The sequence below is a fragment of the Haliotis rufescens genome, unplaced genomic scaffold, assembly GCF_023055435.1.
Source record: "Haliotis rufescens isolate VD_foot unplaced genomic scaffold, xgHalRufe1.0.p SCAF_52, whole genome shotgun sequence".
NCBI classification, from domain to species: Eukaryota; Metazoa; Mollusca; class Gastropoda; order Lepetellida; family Haliotidae; genus Haliotis; species Haliotis rufescens.
This window is the reverse complement of record NW_025964246.1, coordinates 62,378-86,400: the sequence shown is the minus strand read 5'-3', so window position 1 is coordinate 86,400 and position 24,023 is coordinate 62,378. Positions and strand designations below refer to the sequence as shown.

General features: G+C 42.0%; 1 protein-coding gene across 4 annotated transcripts in view; it reads right to left on the bottom strand.

The window, feature by feature from the left end:
• The window catches only part of LOC124144029 (cohesin subunit SA-1-like), a 61,776-nt gene that overhangs the window by 13,772 nt on the left and 23,981 nt on the right, over positions 1 to 24,023 (bottom strand). For 2 of the 4 annotated variants that reach the window (XM_048384913.1, XM_048384915.1), the window contains exons 22-32: positions 22,960 to 23,052; positions 21,032 to 21,185; positions 19,801 to 19,934; positions 18,433 to 18,534; positions 17,236 to 17,304; positions 16,682 to 16,758; positions 14,594 to 14,722; positions 13,398 to 13,585; positions 10,788 to 10,923; positions 2,245 to 2,376; positions 1,368 to 1,617 (exon numbers count right to left, since the gene is read on the bottom strand). In XM_048384913.1, the coding sequence (XP_048240870.1) occupies positions 1,368 to 1,617; positions 2,245 to 2,376; positions 10,788 to 10,923; positions 13,398 to 13,585; positions 14,594 to 14,722; positions 16,682 to 16,758; positions 17,236 to 17,304; positions 18,433 to 18,534; positions 19,801 to 19,934; positions 21,032 to 21,185; positions 22,960 to 23,052 (1,464 nt within the window). Of the gene's footprint in view, positions 1 to 1,367; positions 1,618 to 2,244; positions 2,377 to 8,640; positions 9,966 to 10,787; positions 10,924 to 13,397; positions 13,586 to 14,593; positions 14,723 to 16,681; positions 16,759 to 17,235; positions 17,305 to 18,432; positions 18,535 to 19,800; positions 19,935 to 21,031; positions 21,186 to 22,959; positions 23,053 to 24,023 lie in introns of those variants that run through there. The other 2 variants (XM_048384914.1, XM_048384916.1) reach the window with 2 other exon arrangements.

Below are 24,023 nucleotides of genomic sequence, written 5' to 3'. Positions count from 1 at the left end.
TCAAGTTGGACTGAATAAAATTGGGAGAAATTATAAATATTGTAAACATTTTTGTCTTGTTCAAGCAGGACTAGCTACAAACTCTGAGAACTAGCCCTCTGGACTATTCTTAAAAAAATATTTCTAAACCTGCAATCTCTCAATCAATAGTGCAATCCAGCCTTCGAAATTCACGCTAGTTCGCTAGCCCGACACAAGTAACTTGTGCTGAGGACAAGTTAAAATCCAATGAATTTAGACCTCAATTACTGGTAACAGGAGAGGGCCATCTGTTTCACCAGTTCTCCATCCTTTGATTTGACTTAAACTACAAATTATGTGGTCCTTGTTTAAGATCCTTAATGCTGAGCGCCAGGCAGAGTAATAAAAAGTACCATCTTTTAACGTCTATGGTATGACGCAGCCGGGGATTACATCACCATTCTCAAAGCAGACACTCTACCACAAGACCACGGAGGTTGTCAGATGACAAGACGGAATGGGACAGGGGGGACCGGTGTCTGACTTGATTGTCTGATCTGATTGTCTGACTTGATTGTCTGACTTGATTGTCTGATCTGATTGTCTGACTTGATTGTCTGACTTGATTGTCTGATCTGATTGTCTGACTTGATTGTCTGATCTGATTGTCTGACTTGATTGTCTGACTTGATTGTCTGATCTGATTGTCTGACTTGATTGTCTGATCTGATTGTCTGACTTGATTGTCTGACTTGGTTGTCTGACTTGATTGTCTGACTTGATTGTCTGATCTGATTGTCTGACTTGGTTGTCTGACTTGATTGTCTGACTTGATTGTCTGACTTGATTGTCTGATTGTCTGACTTGATTGTCTGATCTGATTGTCTGACTTGATTGTCTGACTTGGTTGTCTGACTTGGTTGTCTGACTTGGTTGTCTGACTTGATTGTCTGACTTGGTTGTCTGACTTGATTGTCTGACTCGGTTGTCTGACTCGGTTGTCTGACTTGATTGTCTGACTTGGTTGTCTGACTTGATTGTCTGACTTGATTGTCTGACTCGATTGTCTGACTCGATTGTCTGACTCGGTTGTCTGACTTGGTTGTCTGACTTGATTGTCTGACTTGGGTGTCTGATCTGATTGTCTGACTTGATTGTCTGACTTGATTGTCTGACCTGATTGTCTGATCTGATTGTCTGACTTTATAATCTGTGCATCATCGTTGCTCATACTGTTAACATTAATTTCATTATATAGTTTCGAACACTGTATTTTCCCCAAACACAATACACTCTCTTCAACTCAGGAATACTTGTTAGAGATTTTAAAATCTTTTTTATCATCGGGCAGTGACCATCATGTCTGAGTATTTTAAAAAACCAGCGTTGCCACGGTTACCACTCACTGAAGCATCATCAACATAATGGTTCTCGCCAAGCAGGCCGCCGCCATAAAATTGACCTTGTTGTGGGTGTTGCTGCTGCTGCTGCTGCTGCTGCTGCTGCGGATGTTGCTGTTGTAGCTGCTGTTGCTGTTGATGTTGTTGAGGGTGGTGGTAGTACCCCTGTGGGGTCTGGGGAGTGGGAACAGGGCTGGAAAACTCCGATATGTTGCTAGCCTGATCACTCTCTGACGGCACCGAGTGTTGCTGGGGGCTGGAGGTGAAGAACGTAGTCAGAAAACAGGAACTAACATAAGTTTATTAAACATGGACAACTTACTGTGTGTGTATGTGGTGTGTGTGTGGGTGAGTGTGTGAGTGTGTGTGGGTGAGTGTCTCTGTGCATGTGAGAATGTGTGTGTGAGACTGCATGTGTATGTGTGAGTGTGAGACCATGTGTGTGAGTCTCTGTGCATGTGAGAATGTGTGTGTCTGTGTGTGTGTCTCTGTGCATGTGAGAATGTGTGTGAGTGTGTGTCTGTCTGTGCATGTGAGAATGTGTGTGAGTGTGTGTCTGTCTCTGTGCATGTGAGAATGTGTGTGAGTGTGTGTCTGTCTCTGTGCATGTGAGAATGTGTGTGTGTGTGTATGTCTGTGCATGTGAGAATGTGTGTGAGTGTGTGTGTCTCTGTGCATGTGAGAATGTGTGTGTGAGTGTCTGTGCATGTGAGAATGTGTGTGTGTGTGTCTGTGCATGTGAGAATGTGTGTGTGAGTGTGTCTCTGTGCATGTGAGAATGTGTGTGTGTGAGTGAGTGATTGAGAGTGTGTGTGAGAGTGATTGAGAGTGTGTGAGAGTGAGTGAGAGTGTGAGAGTGTGAGTGTGTGTGTGTGTGACTTACTATCCAGACACCTGTTGGTGTTGACCTCTGCTGTACGTGACCTCAGCCGTCCGCTGCATTTCCTGCTGTTGTTTCTGGCTGTTGAGCCACGACACCTGTGACTGCGTCATCCCCATTGCTGCTGCACCAGAACTACAACCACCGCAGAGATACAGTTAGTGCACGGACAGGATAGTTCATTTTCTAGGACAACGCCTGATTATCGTTCAAAATGTCCAAAAGATTTATCTTTTTTCAAATTAGGTAGTGATATCAAAGAATGTACTATCAATATTTCATAAAAATCATGAAAATGTCCCCAGCAAAACAAAAGATACACAAGAGTGGAGAGATGGAGATAGTGGCTAGTACTTGGAGACTGGGCTCATAGAGAGTGGAGATAGTGGCTAGTACTTGGAGACTGGGCTCGGAGAGAGGGGTGGAGATAGTGGCTAGTACTTGGAGACTGGGCTCGGAGAGAGGGGTGGAGATAGTGGCTAGTACTTGGAGACTGGGGTCATAGAGAGTGGAGATAGTGGCTAGTACTTGGAGACTGGGCTCGGAGAGAGTGGAGATAGTGGCTAGTACTTGGAGACTGGGCTCATAAAGAGTGGAGATAGTGGCTAATACTTGGAGACTGGGCTCATGGAGATTGGAGATAGTGGCTAGTACATGAAGACTGGGCTCATAAAGAGTGGAGATAGTGGCTAGTACTTGGAGATGGCTCATAAAGAGTGGAGATAGTGGCTAGTAATTGGAGACTGGGCTCATAGAGAGTGGAGATAGTGGCTAGTACTTGGAGACTGGGCTCTGAGAGAGTGGAGATAGTGGCTAGTACTTGGAGACTGGGCTCATAAAGAGTGGAGATAGTGGCTAGTACTTGGAGACTGGGCTCATAAAGAGTGGAGATAGTGGCTAGTACTTGGAGACTGGGCTTGTAGAGAGGGGTGGAGATAGTGGCTAGTACTTGGAGACTGGGCTCATAAAGAGTGGAGATGGTGGCTAGTACTTGGAGACTGGGCTCGGAGAGAGGGTGGAGATAGTGGCTAGTACTTGGAGACTGGGCTCATAGAGAGTGGAGATAGTGGCTTGTGCTTGGAGACTGGGCTCATAGAGAGATGGAGATAGTGGCTAGTACTTGGAGACTGGGCTCGGAGAGAGGGGTGGAGATGGTGGCTAGTACTTGGAGACTGGGCTCGGAGAGAGGGTGGAGATAGTGGCTAGTACTTGGAGACTGGGCTCATAAATAGGGGTGGAGATAGTGGCTAGTACTTGGAGCCTGGGCTCGGAGAGGGGGTGGAGATAGTGGCTAGTACTTGGGGACTGGGCTAGTAGAGAATGGAGATAGTGGCTAGTATTTGGAGACTGGGCTCATAGAGATTCGAGATAGTGGCTAGTACTTGGAGACTGGGCCCGTAAAGAGTGGAGATAGTGGCTAGTACTTGGAGAACTGGGCTCATAGAGAGTGGTGATAGTGGCTAGTAGATGAAGACTGGGCTCGTAGAGGGTGGAGATAGTGGCTAGTACTTGGAGCCTGGGCCCGTAAAGAGTGTAGATAGTGGCTAGTACTTGGAGACTGGGTGCGTATTGTGTGGAGATAGTGGCTAGTACTTGGAGGCTGGGCCCGTAAAGAGTGTAGATAGTGGCTAGTACTTGGAGACTGGGTGCATATTGTGTGGAGATAGTGGCTAGTACTTGGAGGCTGGGTCCATTAAGAGTGGAGATAGTGGCTAGTACTTGGAGACTGGGCCCGTAAAGAGTGTAGATAGTGGCTAGTACTTGGAGCCTGGGCCCATTAAGAGTGGAGATAGTGGCTAGTACTTGGAGACTGGGCTCATAAAGAGTGTAGATTGTGGCTAGTACTTGGAGACTGGGCCCTTAAAGAGTGGAGATAGTGGCTAGTACTTGGAGACTGGGCCCGTAAAGAGTGGAGATAGTGGCTAGTACTTGGAGACTGGGTGCGTATTGTGTGGAGATAGTGGCTAGTACTTGGAGGCTGGGCCCGTAAAGAGTGTAGATAGTGGCTAGTACTTGGAGACTGGGCTCATGGAGATTGGAGATAGTGGCTAGTACATGAAGACTGGGCTCATAGAGAGTGGAGATAGTGGCTAGTACTTGGAGACTGGGCTCTGAGAGAGTGGAGATAGTGGCTAGTACTTGGAGACTGGGCTCTGAGAGAGTGGAGATAGTGGTTAGTACTTGGAGACTGGGCTCATAAAGAGTGGAGATAGTGGCTAGTACTTGGAGACTGGGCTCATAGAGAGTGGAGATAGTGGCTAGTACTTGGAGACTGGGCTCATAAAGAGTGGAGATAGTGGATAGTACTTGGAGACTGGGATCATAGAGAGTGGAGATAGTGGCTAGTACTTGGAGACTGGGCTCATAGAGAGTGGAGATAGTGGCTAGTACTTGGAGACTGGGCATATTGTGTGGAGATAGTGGCTAGTACTTGGAGGCTGGGTCCATTAAGAGTGGAGATAGTGGCTAGTACTTGGAGACTGGGCCCGTAAAGAGTGTAGATAGTGGCTAGTACTTGGAGCCTGGGCCCATTAAGAGTGGAGATAGTGGCTAGTACTTGGAGACTGGGCTCATAAAGAGTGTAGATAGTGGCTAGTACTTGGAGACTGGGCCCTTAAAGAGTGGAGATAGTGGCTAATACTTGGAGCCTGGGCTCGAAAAGAGTGTATATATAGGCTAGTACTTGGAGACTGGGCTTGTAGAGAGGGGTGGAGATAGTGGCTAGTACGAGATAGTGGCTAGTACTTGGAGAACTGGTCCCAGTAAGGGACGCAACTCTGCATGGCACCAAGACATTGTTGATCACTCCTTTATGAGCTGAAAGTTACATGCAGTGAAATTTCAAATGTGACTGTTTTGAGTTTGGTTTCACGCCCCATTAAACTGTAATTCAGTTATATCATACCATGTCAGCTTGATGCGGTGGGATGGCCTGGTGTGAATTTGTGGAGACACAAATCATTTCGACTCTCAATAAGTAATCAGTGAGTTGGGCTATATCACGGCGTGTCATTGTAATGTGGGGGGAAAGTCCGAAGTGATGCAGGTCTCAGACGTTTACCACTTCGGTGAAAACAAAGGAGCACGGCTACGGTGCTGACAAACCTAGAAACATAATGGGGGCGAACTGGGATTGGAACCCATGATCGTGGATTTCTGACGTCCCCAAGTGACGCAACTCTGCACAGCATTAATGTCATGTTTGTTATTGCTCAAATACTGTCAAGGTGAGGTGAGGTGAGGTGAGGTGAAATGGGGTTTAAGGTTGTATTCAAGATTATTGCACTGATATAGCGACGTGCATGGATGTGTGTGTGTAGCTACTTGTACTTATCCGGACTAATGCCGATTTCATAGCACTATCCCATTGAGATACTATGCCGCAGTTTAACATGAATACCCCACTCAGACACAGTTTACTGACTCCCGAGCCGACCAGTCCTTGTTTTAACCCCTTAATGCAGAGCGCCAGGCAGGGTAACAACAAGTACCATCTTTAAATGTCTTTTGGTATGATGTGGCCGGGGATCGAACCCCAGACCTTCCGCTCTCCTCGTGGATGGTTCACCACTAGACCACGAAGGTGATCAAAATAATTTCAAGCATCAGCTTATTGATAAGTGTGTATTGTCTTGAGACTTTGTTCTGATTTTCATATTTACTTAAGGGAGTAGAACAATGTGTGCCATCCCTTGTGTAACACATGTGTCAGTAAATACGTTAATTCCACTGATTTCTTCCCTGTTGTCACCTGCATGTTTTAGCTTTCAGTGTACCCTCTGTGGGTTCGAATCAAGCTGTGACATTCGATTTTTCCTCAATTATGTATCAAATTAAAACAATAAAAAAAAAGAGTACTATTTTCTTCAACACCAAAGACGGATACAATTAAAGCCCAAACAGGATTAGTTTTAACAATTTCAACAGATGTAATTCTGTGTCCCAAGAGACACACAGTGCATATTATTTGCAACCCTTAAAACCCTGGTACCCATATTGAGGTGTAACTCTGCACAACTTACTCGGAGCAATCTTAGCGGTATGAATGTTGTAAGTCTATGCAAAGGTGTAGCAGTAGCTACAGTCTTGGTACTAAGATCACTCTATGCAAGTTGGCGCTGGACCCTGTGACACAGAGTGATCATAGTGCTCAGATAATCGTAACTGCCTTACTTAACACAGACTTACGACAATCGTAGCGCTGAGTTTACTCAGTGCAAGTGGGCACGGAACCATGTCCAATGAGCGATCTTAGCACTTAGATAATCAAACTGTTATACTTTAACACTTACTTACGACAATCGTAGCTCTAAGACTGCTCAGTGCAAGTGGGCCCTGAACCTTGTCCAATGAGCAATCTTAGCACTTAGATAATCAAACTGTTATACTTTAACACTTACTTACGACAATCGTAGCTCTAAGACTGCTCAGTGCAAGTGGGCCCGGAACCATGTCCAATGAGCGATCTTAGCACTTAGATAATCAAACTGTTATACTTTAACACCGACTTACGACAATCGTAGCTCTAAGACTGCTCAGTGCAAGTGGGCCCTGAACCTTGTCCAATGAGCGATCTTAGCACTTAGATAATCAAACTGTTATACTTTAACACCGACTTACGACAATCGTAGCTCTAAGACTGCTCAGTGCAAGTGGGCCCGGAACCTTGTCCAATGAGCAATCTTAGCACTTAGATAATCAAACTGTTATACTTTAACACTTACTTACGACAATCGTAGCTCTAAGACTGCTCAGTGCAAGTGGGCCCGGAACCTTGTCCAATGAGCGATCTTAGCACTTAGATAATCAAACTGTTATACTTTAACACCGACTTACGACAATCGTAGCTCTAAGACTGCTCAGTGCAAGTGGGCCCGGAACCTTGTCCAATGAGCGATCTTAGCACTTAGATAATCAAACTGTTATACTTTAACACCGACTTACGACAATCGTAGCTCTAAGACTGCTCAGTGCAAGTGGGCCCGGAACCTTGTCCAATGAGCAATCTTAGCACTTAGATAATCAAACTGTTATACTTTAACACCGACTTACGACAATCATAGCTCTAAGACTGCTCAGTGCAAGTGGGCCCTGAACCTTGTCCAATGAGCAATCTTAGCACTTAGATAATCAAACTGCTATACTTGAACACCGACTTACGACAATCGTAGCTCTAAGACTGCTCAGTGCAAGTGGGCCCTGAACCTTGTCCAATGAGCGATCTTAGCACTTAGATAATCAAACTGCTATACTTTAACACTTACTTACGACAATCGTATCTCTAAGACTGCTCAGTGCAAGTGGGCCCTGAACCTTGTCCAATGAGCAATCTTAGCACTTAGATAATCAAACTGGTATACTTTAACACCGACTTACGACAATCGTAGCTCTAAGACTGCTCAGTGCAAGTGGGCCCGGAACCTTGTCCAATGAGCAACCTTAGCACTTAGATAATGTAACTGCTATACTTTAACACCGACTTACGACAATTATAGCTCTAAGACTGCTCAGTGCAAGTGGGCCCTGAAATCCTTTCCACATAGTGATCTAAGACAACTGTAGCTGCTACAATTTAACCCTGACAACAATCATACATCTAAGATTTAATCGTGGGACGGGCTCCTGGACACAGTGATCCAAATCTTTGATCACTTTGCCATCCATCACATGCTGTTTTGGCAGAACCTGTGTTTCCTCCTCCACAAATACGAAAGGGTTACGATCACCGTGGATGAAAAATCAAAAACAAATGTGGAAATAAGAACACAAGAAAGGCATACAAAATGAGCATTTATTTACAAAATGCATCGGATGAAAATGAAGCCAAAATGGAGGATACACCAGTGGGAGTTACAAAGCAACAGAACAGACAATAATGAGAAACAGAAGTTTGAATAAGTGTGACAACAACCCACCACAGTGCTTCAGTATTCCCATTCTAACCAGTCTCATTAAAATCAGATCGAGTTCTCGCTGCCGCTTAACAAAGATCTGAGGACATCCCATTACGGGTCACGTCAGAATGACCTTTCGTGAACTTTGACCGACCACTGAAATGACTAACAAGAAGTCGACATAAGCCAATTAGAAAGCAGATTTCTCGAGCTTTACGTCACTCGTTTCAATCTTCCATTTCAGACTACGCTTGAAAAATGTTGACACAGTTCTCGATTAAAATTTTGAAAACTAAACAAACGAACAGTCCAGAATGTCTAATATATGGTTGAGATTGTATGGCAGTGCTTCCCACGTACTGTGCAACACCTCCTCCGTTCAAATGTTTATCCCACGGAAGCGAGAGATAGATGATAATTTTGATGGAATCAGACGTACGGAATACCCCGTGTTAACGTTTTCGAGGTTGCATGATTAGAAAACACATTCCGACCGTCACTTTCATGATCTGGTAAGCGACGCTTTGATTGGTCGGATGAAAGGTCGTTCTGTAGTGACCCATAATGGGATGTCCTCACATCTTTGTTTAGCGATAGCGAGAACTAAGGTCTGATTTTAATGAGATTGCATTCTAACAGTACATGGATCATTATTCCTTTATCAGGAATGATTCTAGGGTGGGGCCTTGTGCTTTTAGCCCCTTAATTTGAAAAAAAAGGTCCACATTTTCAAATACAATGGAGCATTTTAACACTGTGCTGTATGGGCGTACCTCTGGAATATTTTAAATTTTCACATAAAGGGCCCATGTCAGAAAATCTCTAGAATGAACCCTGCTTTATTAATTGACAGATTTTGAAAAGAACGTCTTAAAGACAAATACATAGACTGAAAGCGACTGAATTATAAAATATGATGTATACACTAAGGAAAAAAATGCATCATTAGAAAGGATAGTGATTCTTTATACAAATAGCCAATGAATACGATCATATTCCTCTTAATAGAGAAGATATAAATATTACTACACAAGATAAATCCAAGGGTCTTGTGATGTTCTACAGAAATAACCCACACATACTGAAGCACTGTGTTTATAATGATTGACAAGGTAGAAAAACAGATGGACAAAATGTGATTGCTATTTCTTGTGCTTGAAAGTGTTTCCAGCATGATATAAATCAGTGACGTCACCCTACTCTTTGTAACGACTGATAACTGGTTTGCCGGACATCAGGTACAGAATTCATTGAAACATTGTAACAGCCTCACGTTATGTAACTCAATCACTATATGGGACCACTGCTAGATGTACACCTAACCTTATAGCATCATGTTCTGAATCGAATATATAGCATCATGTTCTGAATCGAATACAATTGTTAACATATTAAACTTGGTCTCGTCGCTATATGGCTGGAATAATGCCGATGCGACGTTAAATTTTAACTCACTTTAACTCACTCTGAATTGAATATCAGTAACCCTTCAAAAGCTGACACACCCACAAATTATTTTTCTACCATACAATCAATTACCAATCTTGGATCAGAGACAAGATATCTGATTCGTATCAGCTTTCATATTAATGTGTATGAAAAATATTGACTTACACATATATAAATAAAATTTGATTTAACTTAATTCTACAGACATTCTACATGATCCCATGTTACATACACTTGGTCAGCAGTGAAAGGGTTACTATGACTGGCAGTGTCTGAATTCTGGTAAATATGAATATTTATTCCACGTCTCTTATTACATCTTTACATATATACATTTATCTCACACTGTGAAAACTTGGGACACATTCTGGGGTCTAAAAACTGAAAAACAAAGAAACAAAACTTAAAGTGAGGAAATAAAATATGACAACATGAATTAAAAAAAACAAAAAGTGAACGAAATATACAAAGGAAAGTGCAAAGTAAGATGTGGCCATTGTTCATTTAAGCAAACGCAGGTACTGTATTCGACGTAATAAGCGCCCAGGGCGCTCTCAAAATTAGAAATAAGGGGCTCTCATAGAATAATATTGAAAGATAAATTTATTGGTTTATGCTGACAACCTGAAATGTTTATGTACAGATACATACTGATTTTTTCCAGAATTTAATTGCCCATAATTAAGGGTGCATATAACACACGGGTGCGTATTATACGCGAATAAATAAGTCTTGTGTACATTGATCAATCGGAAGGGGTGCTAATCAGGATTGTTCACTAGCCAATATCTTTCCAAATGTCGCCGCGGGCGCTTATTAGAGCGGGGCGCTTATTACGTCGAATACAGTATGTGATCATAGCCATGTTTGGATCCTTATTCTTAAATCCCCGCTGGTCTATGAATTTATTTTCAAGTAAGTTTTCAATGAAGGAATATTACATGCAGACTACCAATTGCGTGGATCGATGCTCATGACATCAATCACTGGATTGTCTGGTCCAGACTCGATTATTTACAGACCGCCGTCATATAGCTGGAATATTGCTGAGTGCGGTGTTAAACAACAAACAAAACTTGGCGAGGACCACCCTCATTAGCCAGCACCATGCTGGTAGTGGGAAGGAATGACGATGCAAGGTATTGTGGCTTTGTGAAAGAGTAAGAACAACAAAGATCCCAAATAACAACATAGAAAACTCACGTATCGTCCACAAAGTCTTGCTCAGATCCCTGTTCTGAGATAGTCTCGTCTATTCTCCGTCGCTTCTGGACAGTTGAGGTCAACGGGGGTACGCTCATCGGGGCAGGGGTCTGGGGTTCAAATCCACTCTCGTCAGCTGTAAGTGGAACAATCAGTGCTCATCACGTTGGTGTAATTTCTTCTGCAGACATTTTGATATCACCAGTACATGACAACTTACACAAACACTCCCTAACAAAATGGTGGTTAATGTCTTCTTATTCTATCTTCCCGAGGCAAGAGACTTTAAAAGTCCAGTTTCCACCCTTGCAGAACTAGTATGGAATTACTGGGCTCGATTGTAGCGCCACCAGTGGCTGTTTCGAGTTAAGTCCCTTCTATGCCTCTCCTATGGACCAATCAGATTCCACCTCTCGTATCACTTGCATTTGCTTCAAACAAAATGGCAGCGCCCAGTCAAGACGATCTGATCGATAATAAAGATCTATATTGTGAGAAAACGGGTCTTACATAACGCAGTGCATCAAATCACATGAGCACCTTGATTAAAGGCTTGAAAAGATTTGGAAAATATCTGTTGACAAGTTGGCGATGCACACCATGTGCAAATCCTGCAATCGACCGAAATCTGCATGACAGTTTACGAACCGGAATTCGATTTGGTGCGTGATTTTGATTGGACTATGCATAGGCTCGTTAGTCCAGCCAAAATGTAACTCCATAATACCAGCCTAGGTCAGCAAGGGTGGAAACTGGACGTAAAATAACTTAAAATAAAATCCACAACAAATTACATGCATAATTAAGAACATATTATCATGATTATATGCATAGATTTCTTCAAAAACAACATTCCTATTTAATTTGACGGTATTGTGGTCACTGGTCATTGTCGCATTTGTGCAGATACCAGTATTAGGATAAGTGCAGTACATAAATGTATAATATTTTAATAAGTAACAAACCATGTCAAATAATTTATGTTATTGTTTCACAGAATATAACAAATAATACATCAACCGCTGACTTGTTATTGTATTCGTGAATTAATATTCATATTCGCTACCCTATATTCCTGATACGAATCATATTCGCCTCATAGTGTATTCGTTGCCAGTGTGTCAGTGAATGAATTTGGTTTAACTAGTTTTAACTGCTCTGAACAGTATTTCAGAAATTCAGAGCTCCAGATAAGCTTTTGGTGTTGTGGGTATTTTACCCATACATTTTAAAATCATTGAGTATCAGTAATACTATCTGGGTATTCAAATTTCTGTTACCCACTAGTTTTTACACATGTGGGGATTTAAGTTAATTATTTAAAAACACTATTCATCTAGTCCCTGCAAACTGGTGTCGTGTGGGTTCGAGAGCTTTATAAGACTCAAAAATACCACGATACTTCCACAAGAAAGTGTGATGGCAAATGATCGTGATGTAACTGTCATCTTGGGAGTTTGGCAAGGTTGACGGAATGCCCTTATATAATTACAAAATAAGTTGCTGATTTGCTAATCGAATACGCAGGGTTACTTCACAATATTTTGATGATACGCACAAGTTTTATTTTTGTAGTGTATCTGTAATGTTCGTTGGATTTTAATTTACTGCATATTTCTGCATTTCTGATGCATATTTTACGCAGATACGCAGCTTATCTGGAGCTCTGGAAATATCACAGTGTGTCAGCTTAACAAGGATTTAATGCAAAAAGTGTTGTAGATTTACGACGATTACCCGGCACCACAGGTGTATGAGCAGGTACCGGTGTTGTGTTGACACCCTAAGGATAATATGGGTGTATGTTGGAACATTCTCTCAATAAGGAGACAATAAAAATGCTTTATTTAGTTTCTAGTTCCTATTGCACTGTATTCAAATGACAACATTAACAGTCTGACTCAAAACATAATCACTGCAAGCTAGACACTGTTCTATCAAACATGCATTTTCAAAATATTCAGAAATAAAAGTCAAAATAGCAAAGTAGGTTTCGATGGAAAGGACTTCATTGGAACGAGTAATTTCATCACATATTTACAGTTTTACATAATAAATAAACAGTCCCAAAATAATTTTAATTTTAAAAAAAAATTCTTATTTGAACTAATAGAACTGTGTCGTGATAACTTTTGGAAACCCTCCCACCCAACAAAGCACAAAACTTTTAAAAAACAACAACAAGCCATTCTCATGCTCTAAATTAGTAGTTAGTAATTTAATTACTAATGCCTTCATAAAAAAAAATATTCTAGTTTGCAAAAAACAAACACGACAAAACAAACAAAACTAATTGATTAATTTAACTTGTCAGTTAAATAGACTATTTATATGCAGGTTTGTTGCAACTATCCTAGATTGTTACTCTCTATGTATGCTGATTGATTCCACACACCCCCCTAGACAAAACATCGGCAAATATTTTGAAATCAACTCAAGGCAACAATCTTGAAAATAAAAATACTTGGCGAACCATGGTGCATTTTAATCCAGCTGAGCAAGCGACCATACAGACAACACAGGGTACGACAGCTCTCAGCCACTGACATGCGACGACGCTGACCTCAAGCGCGGCCAAAGCGGCATGCCAAGTACCATAATCTGGGATACCTTTCGGCTGGGACCCACCATCTTGTTTCCGCTTGCCGTAGCGGCGTTTTGTGGCCTCCTTCAGTGTGATGGGGTTAATTTCCCCCTCGCCCTGCACCAGACTGTTTCTGTACGTCAGCAGCGGCTGCCATTCCTCGCTTCCGCTCACCGGCATGCCCTGCGGCAACTGTTTGTCCAGATACTGAACCCTGTGAGAGAAAAACAATACTAAAGGTGAGCTACTGAACATTGGGCATTATCATACCTCCATGTCTGAATGACGAGATCTGATTGGTCAAAGTTATCTTGATAAAATAGTATGTATCATGCCTTGGAGAGAAAACAAATTTCTCAGTGGGTGAGTAAACCCCTTAAACCCTGCCATGAGCAAAACAGGATACACATGGATTTCTGATAGGCAAATAAATCTCTTATACCCCGCCATGAGCAAAACAGGCTGCACGTGGATTTCTAAAAAGCAGAATAAATCCCTTATACCCCACCACGAGCAAAACAGGTTTCACGTGAGATTTCTGAGAGGCGGAATAAATCCCTTATACCCCGCAAACTGGAGCACACATTTTCCGAGTCAGTGAAAGTCATGTGACATAGCACAAGCTCAATCGAACAGATGTCATTACAACGTCATATTAAAACATGTCAGTAAGATAAATTCGTTGTAGCAGGATGAGGGGTATAAAACCTCACGTGGGACACATAAAACCCCATGTACCCCTCGTGATCCTGCTACAACTTATATCGTGCCACATCAGCACCCTGTGTTAAGATTACTACTAATCACAAGAAAAGTGAAAATTAGGACAAAATGTTAACTTGCTAAATCTGGTTGTTTCACATAAACCACAACAGGGAGGTGACATTGTGTGAGTTCTACCCTGAAGATGAGTGAGTGAGTTGAGTTTAATGCCGCTTTTAACAGTATTACAGTTATATCGCGGCCTGTCAGCTTAATGTGGGAGGAAAGCCCAAAGTGATGCAGGTCTCAGACGTTTACCACTTCGGTGAAACACACGAGCACGGGTATGGTGCTGACAAACCTAGAAACATAATCGGGGCGAACCGGGATTCGAATTCACAATCATAGGTTTCTGGCGTGCCGAAGGGACGCAACTCTGCACAGCAAATCGCTGCGCCTTAGACAACTGGGCCACCCGTGCCCACCTACCCTGAAGATGAACTCAGCAGGCAATACTTACACTGTTTTCTTGTCCTGTTTCATCAGCTTGTTGGTGAATTCACACAGGACTTCAAGGAAGGCAATGTTGTGAGGGGCGTCGGCAGGGTCCCGCCCCTCTTGGCTCAGTAGACTGAAGATGATCCCCTCCCTTCATAGAAAGAAGAGGGAGTGAGTGTGTGCGTGCAATAACTATTTCCATAAATAAACATGATTTGTATCTGTTTTCCTTGAGTAAGGTTTAATAATTCCTGCAAATAAAGTTGAAATGACCCTCGCCTCGATCGAGCTGCCAAGGTAAAACAATCAACATCCGTGAGTAGAGAGCCGGAAGTACCAGTAAGCATTTGCATATTGCACATGTGACCTAACATGTGACAACCGGTGGAGCTGAAATCAATTCCCGTTGTTTATAAAGTTGTATTAACAACTGTTGGAGACGGTGTTTATAAGTGATTGTGGAATAAACACGCTGAATGTGAGGCAAACATAAGCCTAGTTAGTTACAACATAGTTAATTGGCCATTAAATTACCTACCATTGTCTCTAATGTTATTACTTCAGAAATTAATTTTATTTTACGGGCACCAATTTGGTGTCGTATCGTGTAAACACAAAATGGCGACATGTGCTGGAGTTACGCACGCGACCAATCATCGTAGAAAAAACAACGCAAGATAAACATATTTATATTGCAAATATAAGGTTTGTGTGTGCACTTTTGATGTGCTTCATTCCAGGTCGCTTTATACACGGAGTATAGGATTTTGGGTTGATTTTGAAGGCGTGTACAGGGGTGTCGTCTTATACGTGGGGTCGCCTTATACACAGCGATATACGGTAAGTGAAGGAGAGAGATGGTTAATGCCTCACTCGGGAATATTCCAGCTGTATGACGGCAGTCTGTACTGACAATTCAATGATTGAGGCTGTCAGGGTACATTGACATGCCATCAAACCACCCAATCCATTAGATACCTCTTATGACCCGGTGTGTGAGTGGGTGGGTATTGAGTGAGTGAGTGAATGGTAGGGTGGGTAAGTGATTTAGAAGAAAAACAAGAAAAAAAAGTGAGCGTGGCTCACAAATGCCCCCGACCCGCCAAGTGTGTCAGTAGTTTCAAATTAAATACGAGGATAGGGTTAGGGTTTGAAAATTTCATAAAAAAATGGAAAATTAATAAAAACAATTTTTTTCTTTTGACTGCACCCCTCCATATGACACAGATTATATGTAGTAAGTTTGAGATGAATCCACTGAATAGTTTAAGAGAAATCGAGAGGACAAAGTGTTCGGACGGACGTTAGGGTTTGAAAAATTCATTAAAAAATGGATAATTAATAAAAACAATTTTTTTCTTTTGACTGCACCCCTTCATATGACACAGATTATATGTACTAAGTTTGAGATAAATCCACTGAAGAGAACCTTGGTATAACTATATACATTTGTCGGGGGTATAATAATGGTGTTAATAATGTGTATCACATTTAGGCAGCTATCTCTTTCTGCACATATTCTTTTTGTTTGTTTTGTTGTTTAACGCTGCACAGCAATATTCTAGCAATAGGATGGTGGTCTGTAAATAAATAAGTCTGGACCAGACAATCCAGTGATTGACATCATGATCATCGATCCACGCAATTGAGATACAATGACATGCATGAACCAAGTCAGCGAGCCTGACCACCTGACCCCGTCAGTCACCTCTTACAACAAGCAATGTCGCCTTTTACGGCAAGCATGGGTTGCTGAAGACCTGTTCTAACACCGATCTTCACGGGTTCTGCACATATTCAAATACTTGGCAGCAAGTGCCAGGTGCTGAGATCGTATCCCGCAAGTGACCGGGTTGTTAATCAGCCTTAGGGCCAACAATGTTTACAGGTCCTCACAGTGTTGTCACACCCCGAGTGTACAGTACAAACACCCTGTGCACTCAAAAGAACCCACTCGTCCGATGGTGGGTGACCAGATGGCAGAAACACGAATAATACATACACCCGAAACACAAGTGTCAAAACGTGTGGTGTCACCATGGGCAAGTGACTTAGTTCACAAGTGCCCCTGTTCATCCAATATGAAGTGGATGCAAAAACTCTCCCTCACCTGTGCATGGCGGCAACTGCTTCTCGGTTTTTAACTTGATCCAGACCAAAAGACAACGCAAATCTTCTCGCCAGTTCCTGAAAACACATTCAATAACTCTTGGCATCGGAGCATAAACATAAATGTATCTGAATGAATCTTCTCAAAATCCAGAGTGAATGAGTGAGTGAGTATAGTTTTACACTGATTCAAGCAAGACAATATTCCAGCAATATCATGGCAGGGGAACAAGAGAAATGGGCTTCTCACATTGTACCCATTAGGGGAATCAAACCTAGGTCTTTGGCGTGACGAGCAAAAGCTTTAGCCACTAGGCTATCCCACTGCACGCTTAACCATAGTAATATGAAAGGAACGTATCATGCCATAACAGATGAACTATAGTAATATAGAATCAGGGGTTCCTAAGACTTCAATGAGTAGTATGCACCATATGGATCTTATTTTAGAAAGGTTTAGTGTCACTGTCAGTGGGCAATAGTACGATGGCCAATCAATGCTCAGACCTAGAGGTATCTCCTGAACATTCACACTTGCCGTCAAGGAAGTCTCACCTTTATAGACTGGAACGCATCCGATGACCTCTCAATCTGACCCTGCTCCACTTGTAATTCTTTGAAAAGCTAGAAATAAAACATTTCATGCATAAGTATCATAACTTAATAGTGTGAGTACCTGGGTTGTGTGCGATGAGTGAGTGTTTGTTTGTTTGTTGTTTAACGCCGCACTCAGCAATATTCCAGCTCTATGACAGCGGTCTGTAAATAATCGAGTCTGGACCAGACTATCCAGTGATTGACATCATGAGCATTGATCCACGCAATTGGGATCAATGACATGCATCAACCAAGTCAGCGAGTCTGACCACCCGGTCCCGTTAGTCGCCTTTTATGGCAAGCATGGGTTGCTGAAGACCTATTCTACCCCGGATCTTCATGGGTCCACAGCAGAGTGAGTGAATGAGTGAGTGAATAGTGGGCTTCACATAATATTTCAGTCATACCACAGCACGTCAGCTTAATGGAGAAGACAAGACCCAAGTCATTGTTTTGTTTGTAGCTTAAGCTGCAGTCAGCAATACTCCAGTCATATCATAGCGAGGAGTATTAAGTGCCCAGTTCCAGTAAGCACCCCCTGAACAACTTTTACACCAATCTGTAAGTAATCCATAAAAGTGCCCCCTACCAAGTCCGAAACAGTCCATATTTTCTTGTGTATATTACAGATGTTTTACAGAAAACAGCAGAGCAGGAGGGATACATTATTGCCTTGAAACTAATATCGATAAAGTTTAAGTTGCATCAACAATTGAACTAAGTTTCTTCACTATGGTTTGAAAAAAAAACACCTTTGTCAATTTTTCAAAGCGCAAAGGTGATTATTACAGTGAAAACTATAATCAGCACTAGACCAGACAAACCAATGATGGATAATAAGAGCAACGTCCAATGATCACCATGATTGGCATTGCTGTTGTCAAGTACTGATTACGTGAGATCTATTCTAAAACGTGATCACCTGTTGTCAAAATACTACTAGTTGAGTTTGTGATTGTAGGTTTTATGCCAAACTGAACAGTGCTTCAGTGAAAAGCCCAAAGTTTTTGAAAGTCATTGGCCACTTTGGTGAACTCAACAAGCATGGGAATCATATGTGAGGCGGTGGATTCTGGCACAGCTAAGGGAGACAACTCTCTACAATGAGTTGCATCCCCTTCTATATGACGTAGAGAAACATTTATGTTATTTCACCTGTGTTAGACTGAGGGCCAGTGTTTTGGCTGTTGTGATCTTGTTGATTTCTCTGGCTTTGCTTAACGTGGCCTTGATGATGTCTCCGTAATCATTGTAGAACTGGAAACAAGATCATATAAATTCTTAGGCTGTAAGACATCATCGGTCCTTCATTGGTCTATAGGACACAATGCTGATTTGCATCAAGGATCTTGAAGTGCAGTGATTGCTGAGACCATCTGTTGTCACGATAGTGGGCGAGTGAGTATGAGTGAGTGAGTATGGTTTTACACCGCTTTTAGCAATATTCCAGCAATATCACTGCGGGGGACACCAGAAATGGGCTTCACATTTTGTACCCATGCCGGGAATCGAACCCAGGTCTTCAGTGTGACGAGCTTACGCTTTAACCACTAGGCTACCTGACCGCCCCCTGATGGTGGGTGATATTTTGTCCACTTTTACACAGTAACACTGCATTGTACATCATTGACTAATATTGTTTGTGTGTTTATTGTTCAACGCCATGTCTGGCAAAGCAAACCAACTTCTGACAGCATGAGAAGTGAACATGCCGTCGATTGTGACATGCACATGTTGTGAACACCGGTTGCTCTTTCACACGAACAGAATAATGGGATAATTTTCAGGAAATCCCAACATTTTTTGTTGTTTTTTAGTTCAGGTGGTATGTTGATATTTTCTTGTATAACTTTGATTTAAGGCAAGATTACGTGAATTTGTGTTTGTTGTTCAATGCCGCACTATATGACAGCGGTCTGTAAACAATCAATTCTGGACCAGGTAATCCAGTGATTGACATCATGAGCATCGATCTTCGCAATTTGGATACGATGACAAGTATCAATCAAGTCAGCAAGCCTGACCACCTGATCCTGTTAGTCACCTCTTATGACAAACATAGTCGCCTGTTATGGCAAACATGGGTTGCTGTAGACCTATTCTCTACCCAGATCTTCACAAGTCTCATTGACCAATAACATTCATGTACCTTAAATGTAGGGTGAGTGAGTTGGGTTTTAACGCCGCTTTTAACAGTATTCCAGTTATATCGCGGCGTGTCAGCTTAATGTGGGAGGAAAGCCTGAAGTGATGCAGGTCTCAGACATTTACCACTTCGGTGAAACCCACGAGCACGGGTATGGTGCTGACAAACCTAGAAACATAATCGGGACGAACCGGGATTCGAACCCACAATCATAGGTTTCTGGCGTGCCCAAGGGACACAACTCTGCACAGCAAATCGCGGGGTCTTAGACGACTGGGCCACCCGTGCCTCCTTTAAATATAGGGTAAGACAGCAGGGGTGATCTAGAACAGATAGTCATTTTCAATTTAATGAGTTTCATTGTCTTCCGAACGTACCTTCATGTAGTGCTTGAACATGTCGGCGCCTACTTTGATGGAGACGATGTTGTACACGATGAGCTTACAGAAACAGGCCAGGAAATTCCTTCTCTTGTGGAGCTCCTCAATCTTCACATTCTCATCAACATCGTCTGGAATCAAATTAAATACTCCCATAACAGCCTTAGAAATCCTCAATCTTCACATTCTCATCAACATCGTCTGGAATCAAATTAAATACTCCCATAACAGCCTTAGAAATCCTCAATCTTCACATTCTCATCAACATCGTCTGGAATCAAATTAAATACTCCCATAACAGCCTTAGAAATCCTCAATCTTCACATTCTCATCAACATCGTCTGGAATCAAATTAAATACTCCCATAACAGCCTTAGAAATCCTCAATCTTCACATTCTCATCAACATCGTCTGGAATCAAATTAAATACTCCCATAACAGCCTTAGAAATCCTCAATCTTCACATTCTCATCAACATCGTCTGGAATCAAATTAAATACTCCCATAACAGCCTTAGAAATCCTCAATCTTCACATTCTCATCCACATCGTCTGGAATCAAATTAAATACTCCCATAACAGCCTTAGAAATCCTCAATCTTCACATTCTCATCAACATCGTCTGGAATCAAATTAAATACTCCCATAACAGCCTTAGAAATCCTCAATCTTCACATTCTCATCCACATCGTCTGGAATCAAATTAAATACTCCCATAACAGCCTTAGAAATGCGTTTTTTTTAAATTTGTTTGTTTGTTGTTTAACACCGCACTCAGCAATATTCCAGCTATATGTCGGTGAACCCAAAATATTACAAATACAGTTACCGTATTCGACGTAATAAGCGCCCCGCTCTAATAAGCGCCCACGGCGATATTTGCTAACATATTGGCTTGTGAACAATACCAATTAGGACCCCTTCCGATTGATCAATGTACACAAAACTTATTTATTCGCGTATAATACGAACTCGTGTGTTACATGCACCCTTAATTATGGGCAATTAAATTCTGGAAGAATATATCGGTCGTATATAAACATTTCAGGCTGTCAGCATAAACCACGAAAATTTATCCTTTTACTCTGTTTTTTTCACCAAAATAATTTTCTAATAAGAGCCCCCTATTTCTAATTTTGAGAGCGCCCTGGGCGCTTATTACATCGAATACGGTAATTTCAAAATAAGGCAGGTAGGTAGCCCTTTGGCTTAACAAGCCTCTCACTGACCATCATCGTCCTCTACAAAGACTTTCTCGGACAGGAAGTTGCTCAGATGGAGATGCATGTTCTTGTCCGGCTCGAACACGAGTGGTTTCATTACTGCGTTTTCTCCCAGGTGCTTGCTGAACACAACGAGCAGGTCACAGATTGTCACATACGCCTGCAATAACAATCAAGAATACGTGACGACACACCGAAAAACACAAATATAATTCATTCGTACATGACAAATTCTATTCAATTGTCGAAACAAATAAATCATGACTTGTTGTGAAAGCTGACAATAGACCTTTGTCTAAACAGTTTCGATATATATATACTGTAAATCGTGAAATTAATGCTTCTCCAAAAGTGCGACCACTGGACCCTAGCCAAAAATGCGACTCAATATGAATGCGACACCCCTCCTCTCAAGCATCAGTGGATTTCTATCTAAAGATGTCCTCAGTCAGGTTTAGAATCCTCACCTTAATCCAACCTTACATTGATCCAATCACACACCAAATAGCACCGCTTATTAGCGCTGAGTAAAGTACTTCCGCAAAAACAATACACGCGTGCTGGCCCGTGTCGGCCTTTGACGCAGTCGCAAAGAACAAAGGGTGGCGTCTGTCTGGACTTGCAGGTGTGATCAGTGATGACATAAGTGAGTAGAACTCTTGTCTTGACCCCAGCAGTGACAATTCACAGGATGTAATTAGTGTTTGAATGACATTGTTTATATACTTTATATACAAGTGCTGCTCAATAAACAGTGGTGTGGAATACATCAGCGTATGTCTAAGTTGGTATTTTTGCTATCCAAAATGTCTTATTGCTGATATAAATGCGATGTTTAAAAATGCGAGCAAAGACCACTCGCATTTTTCACATTTAATTCACGCTTGCGTTAATTTCAAGATTTACAGTATATGTCACTGCAGTAACCAATCACAGCGACTGGAGCACAAGTTCCTGGATCGTGTATCTGGCACTGAAACATGATCTCCTAGACTGACTGACTGAGTTTGGTTTTACGCCACTTTTAGCAATATTCCAGCAATATCACGGCTGGGGGACACCAGAAATGGGCTTCACACATTGTACCCATGTCGGGAATCGAACCAGGGTCTTCTGCGTGACGAGCGAACGCTTTAACCACTAGGCTACCCGACCGCCCCTGATCTCCTAGAAGGCAAGACAATACTTAAAACTTTACTGAGAGCTTGAAGCTGGGCAATTGGTCATCTGCATTCAACTGTCCTGAACTTGACCAACCCTTACATCATGGATTTATCTTGGATTCACAGAAAATTCAGAAAAAATTGTTAGCTTGTTCAAAATGGGGATTCTTTTTATGCTCTTATTTTCCTAAATTCAGAAGTATTAACATGGCATTTAGTTACATAAAACAAAATTCAACTGTTGTTTGTTTGTTGTTTAACATTACACTCAGAAATATTCCAGCTATATGACAGTGGTCTGTAAATTATCGAGTCTGGACCAGACAATCCAGTGACTGACATCATGAGCATCGATCATTGCAATTGGGATACGATGACATGCATCAACCAAGTCAGCGAGCCTGACCACCCGATCCCATTAGTCGCCTCTTACGACAAGCATAGTCGCCTTTTTCGGCAAGCATGGGTTGCTGAAGACCTGTTCCACCCCGAATTTTCACGTGTCTAAAACTAAAGTGAACATTAAAGCCTTTTCTTCACTGTACCTGTTTAAGTGAAACACAAGTCACCTCTACAAAACCAGAACAGTATTAATAACTATATTAACATGAGTTGGAAAACTATTAACACCAATTTTGGAAATATTTCTGACATTTGCTGGAGACTTTGCCCAAAAATCAGCCCCTGAGCAGGTCTAGATAAAACCCTTCCACATTTCAGTGTCTGACATTTGACTAACTCTTCCCCATGCCCAGCGGTGGGTTGACGTACCTCCTCATTGACTTTGGACAGTTGATGAAACATGAGATCGTGACAGTTCTTCATCAGCTCGTTCAAACGTCGCTTCAGCAACTTCATCAGTTCCTGCGGGTTGAATGATTTACCTTCAGGTTGTTGTTGTTGTTGTTTGTTTGTTTGTTTGTTGTTAAACGCCGCACTCAGCATGTTCCAGCTATATGACGGCGGTCTGTTAATCATCGAGTCTGGACCAGACAATCCAGTGATTGATATTATGAGCATCGATCCACACAATTGGGATCGATGACATGCATCAACCAAGTCAGTGAGCCTGACCACCTGATCCCGTTAGTCACCTTTTATGACAAGCATAGTCACCTTTTACGGCAAGCATGGGTTGCTGAAGACCTATTCTACCCCCGGATCTTCACTGGTCGCATTATATAGGGGATAATATATATCCACATGTATTTTGATAACAAAGAAATCAACTCATTACACGACAAGCCTCAGAATATTATAATTTTGTTGACTCATGGTGATATATTTGATTTGAAAAGACATTCAGGGCCCGCTTGCACAAAGCGATGAAATTGCATCACAATGCTTTGCAGACCATTGTGACGTCATTGGTTACCATGGCGTCATAATCAAATGACATCACTAATGGCTCGGCTACTGAAGCTGTTTGCAGTACTTTTTACACTTAAGACACTGCTTATTACTGTCTACAAACTGAAAAAGTTGGAAGAATGATGTTGGATGATATAGAGAATCTCACCCTCGTGTCTTTTGATATCAAATATATCAACACTCGTTGATAAAAGTGGAAAAAATCCTCAGCAAGCCTCAGAGTTTTCCCGCTTTTATCAACTCGTGTTGATATATTTGATATCAAAAGACACGAGGGTGAGATTCTCAATATTGCAATACAAAATCCAGGTGAGTGAGTACGGTTTTACGCCGCTTTTAGCAATATTCCAGCAATATCATGGCAGGGGACACCAGAAATGGGCTTCACACATTGTACCCATGTCGGGAATCAAACCCGGGTCTTCGGCGTGACGAGCGAACGCTTTAACCACTAGGCTACCCGA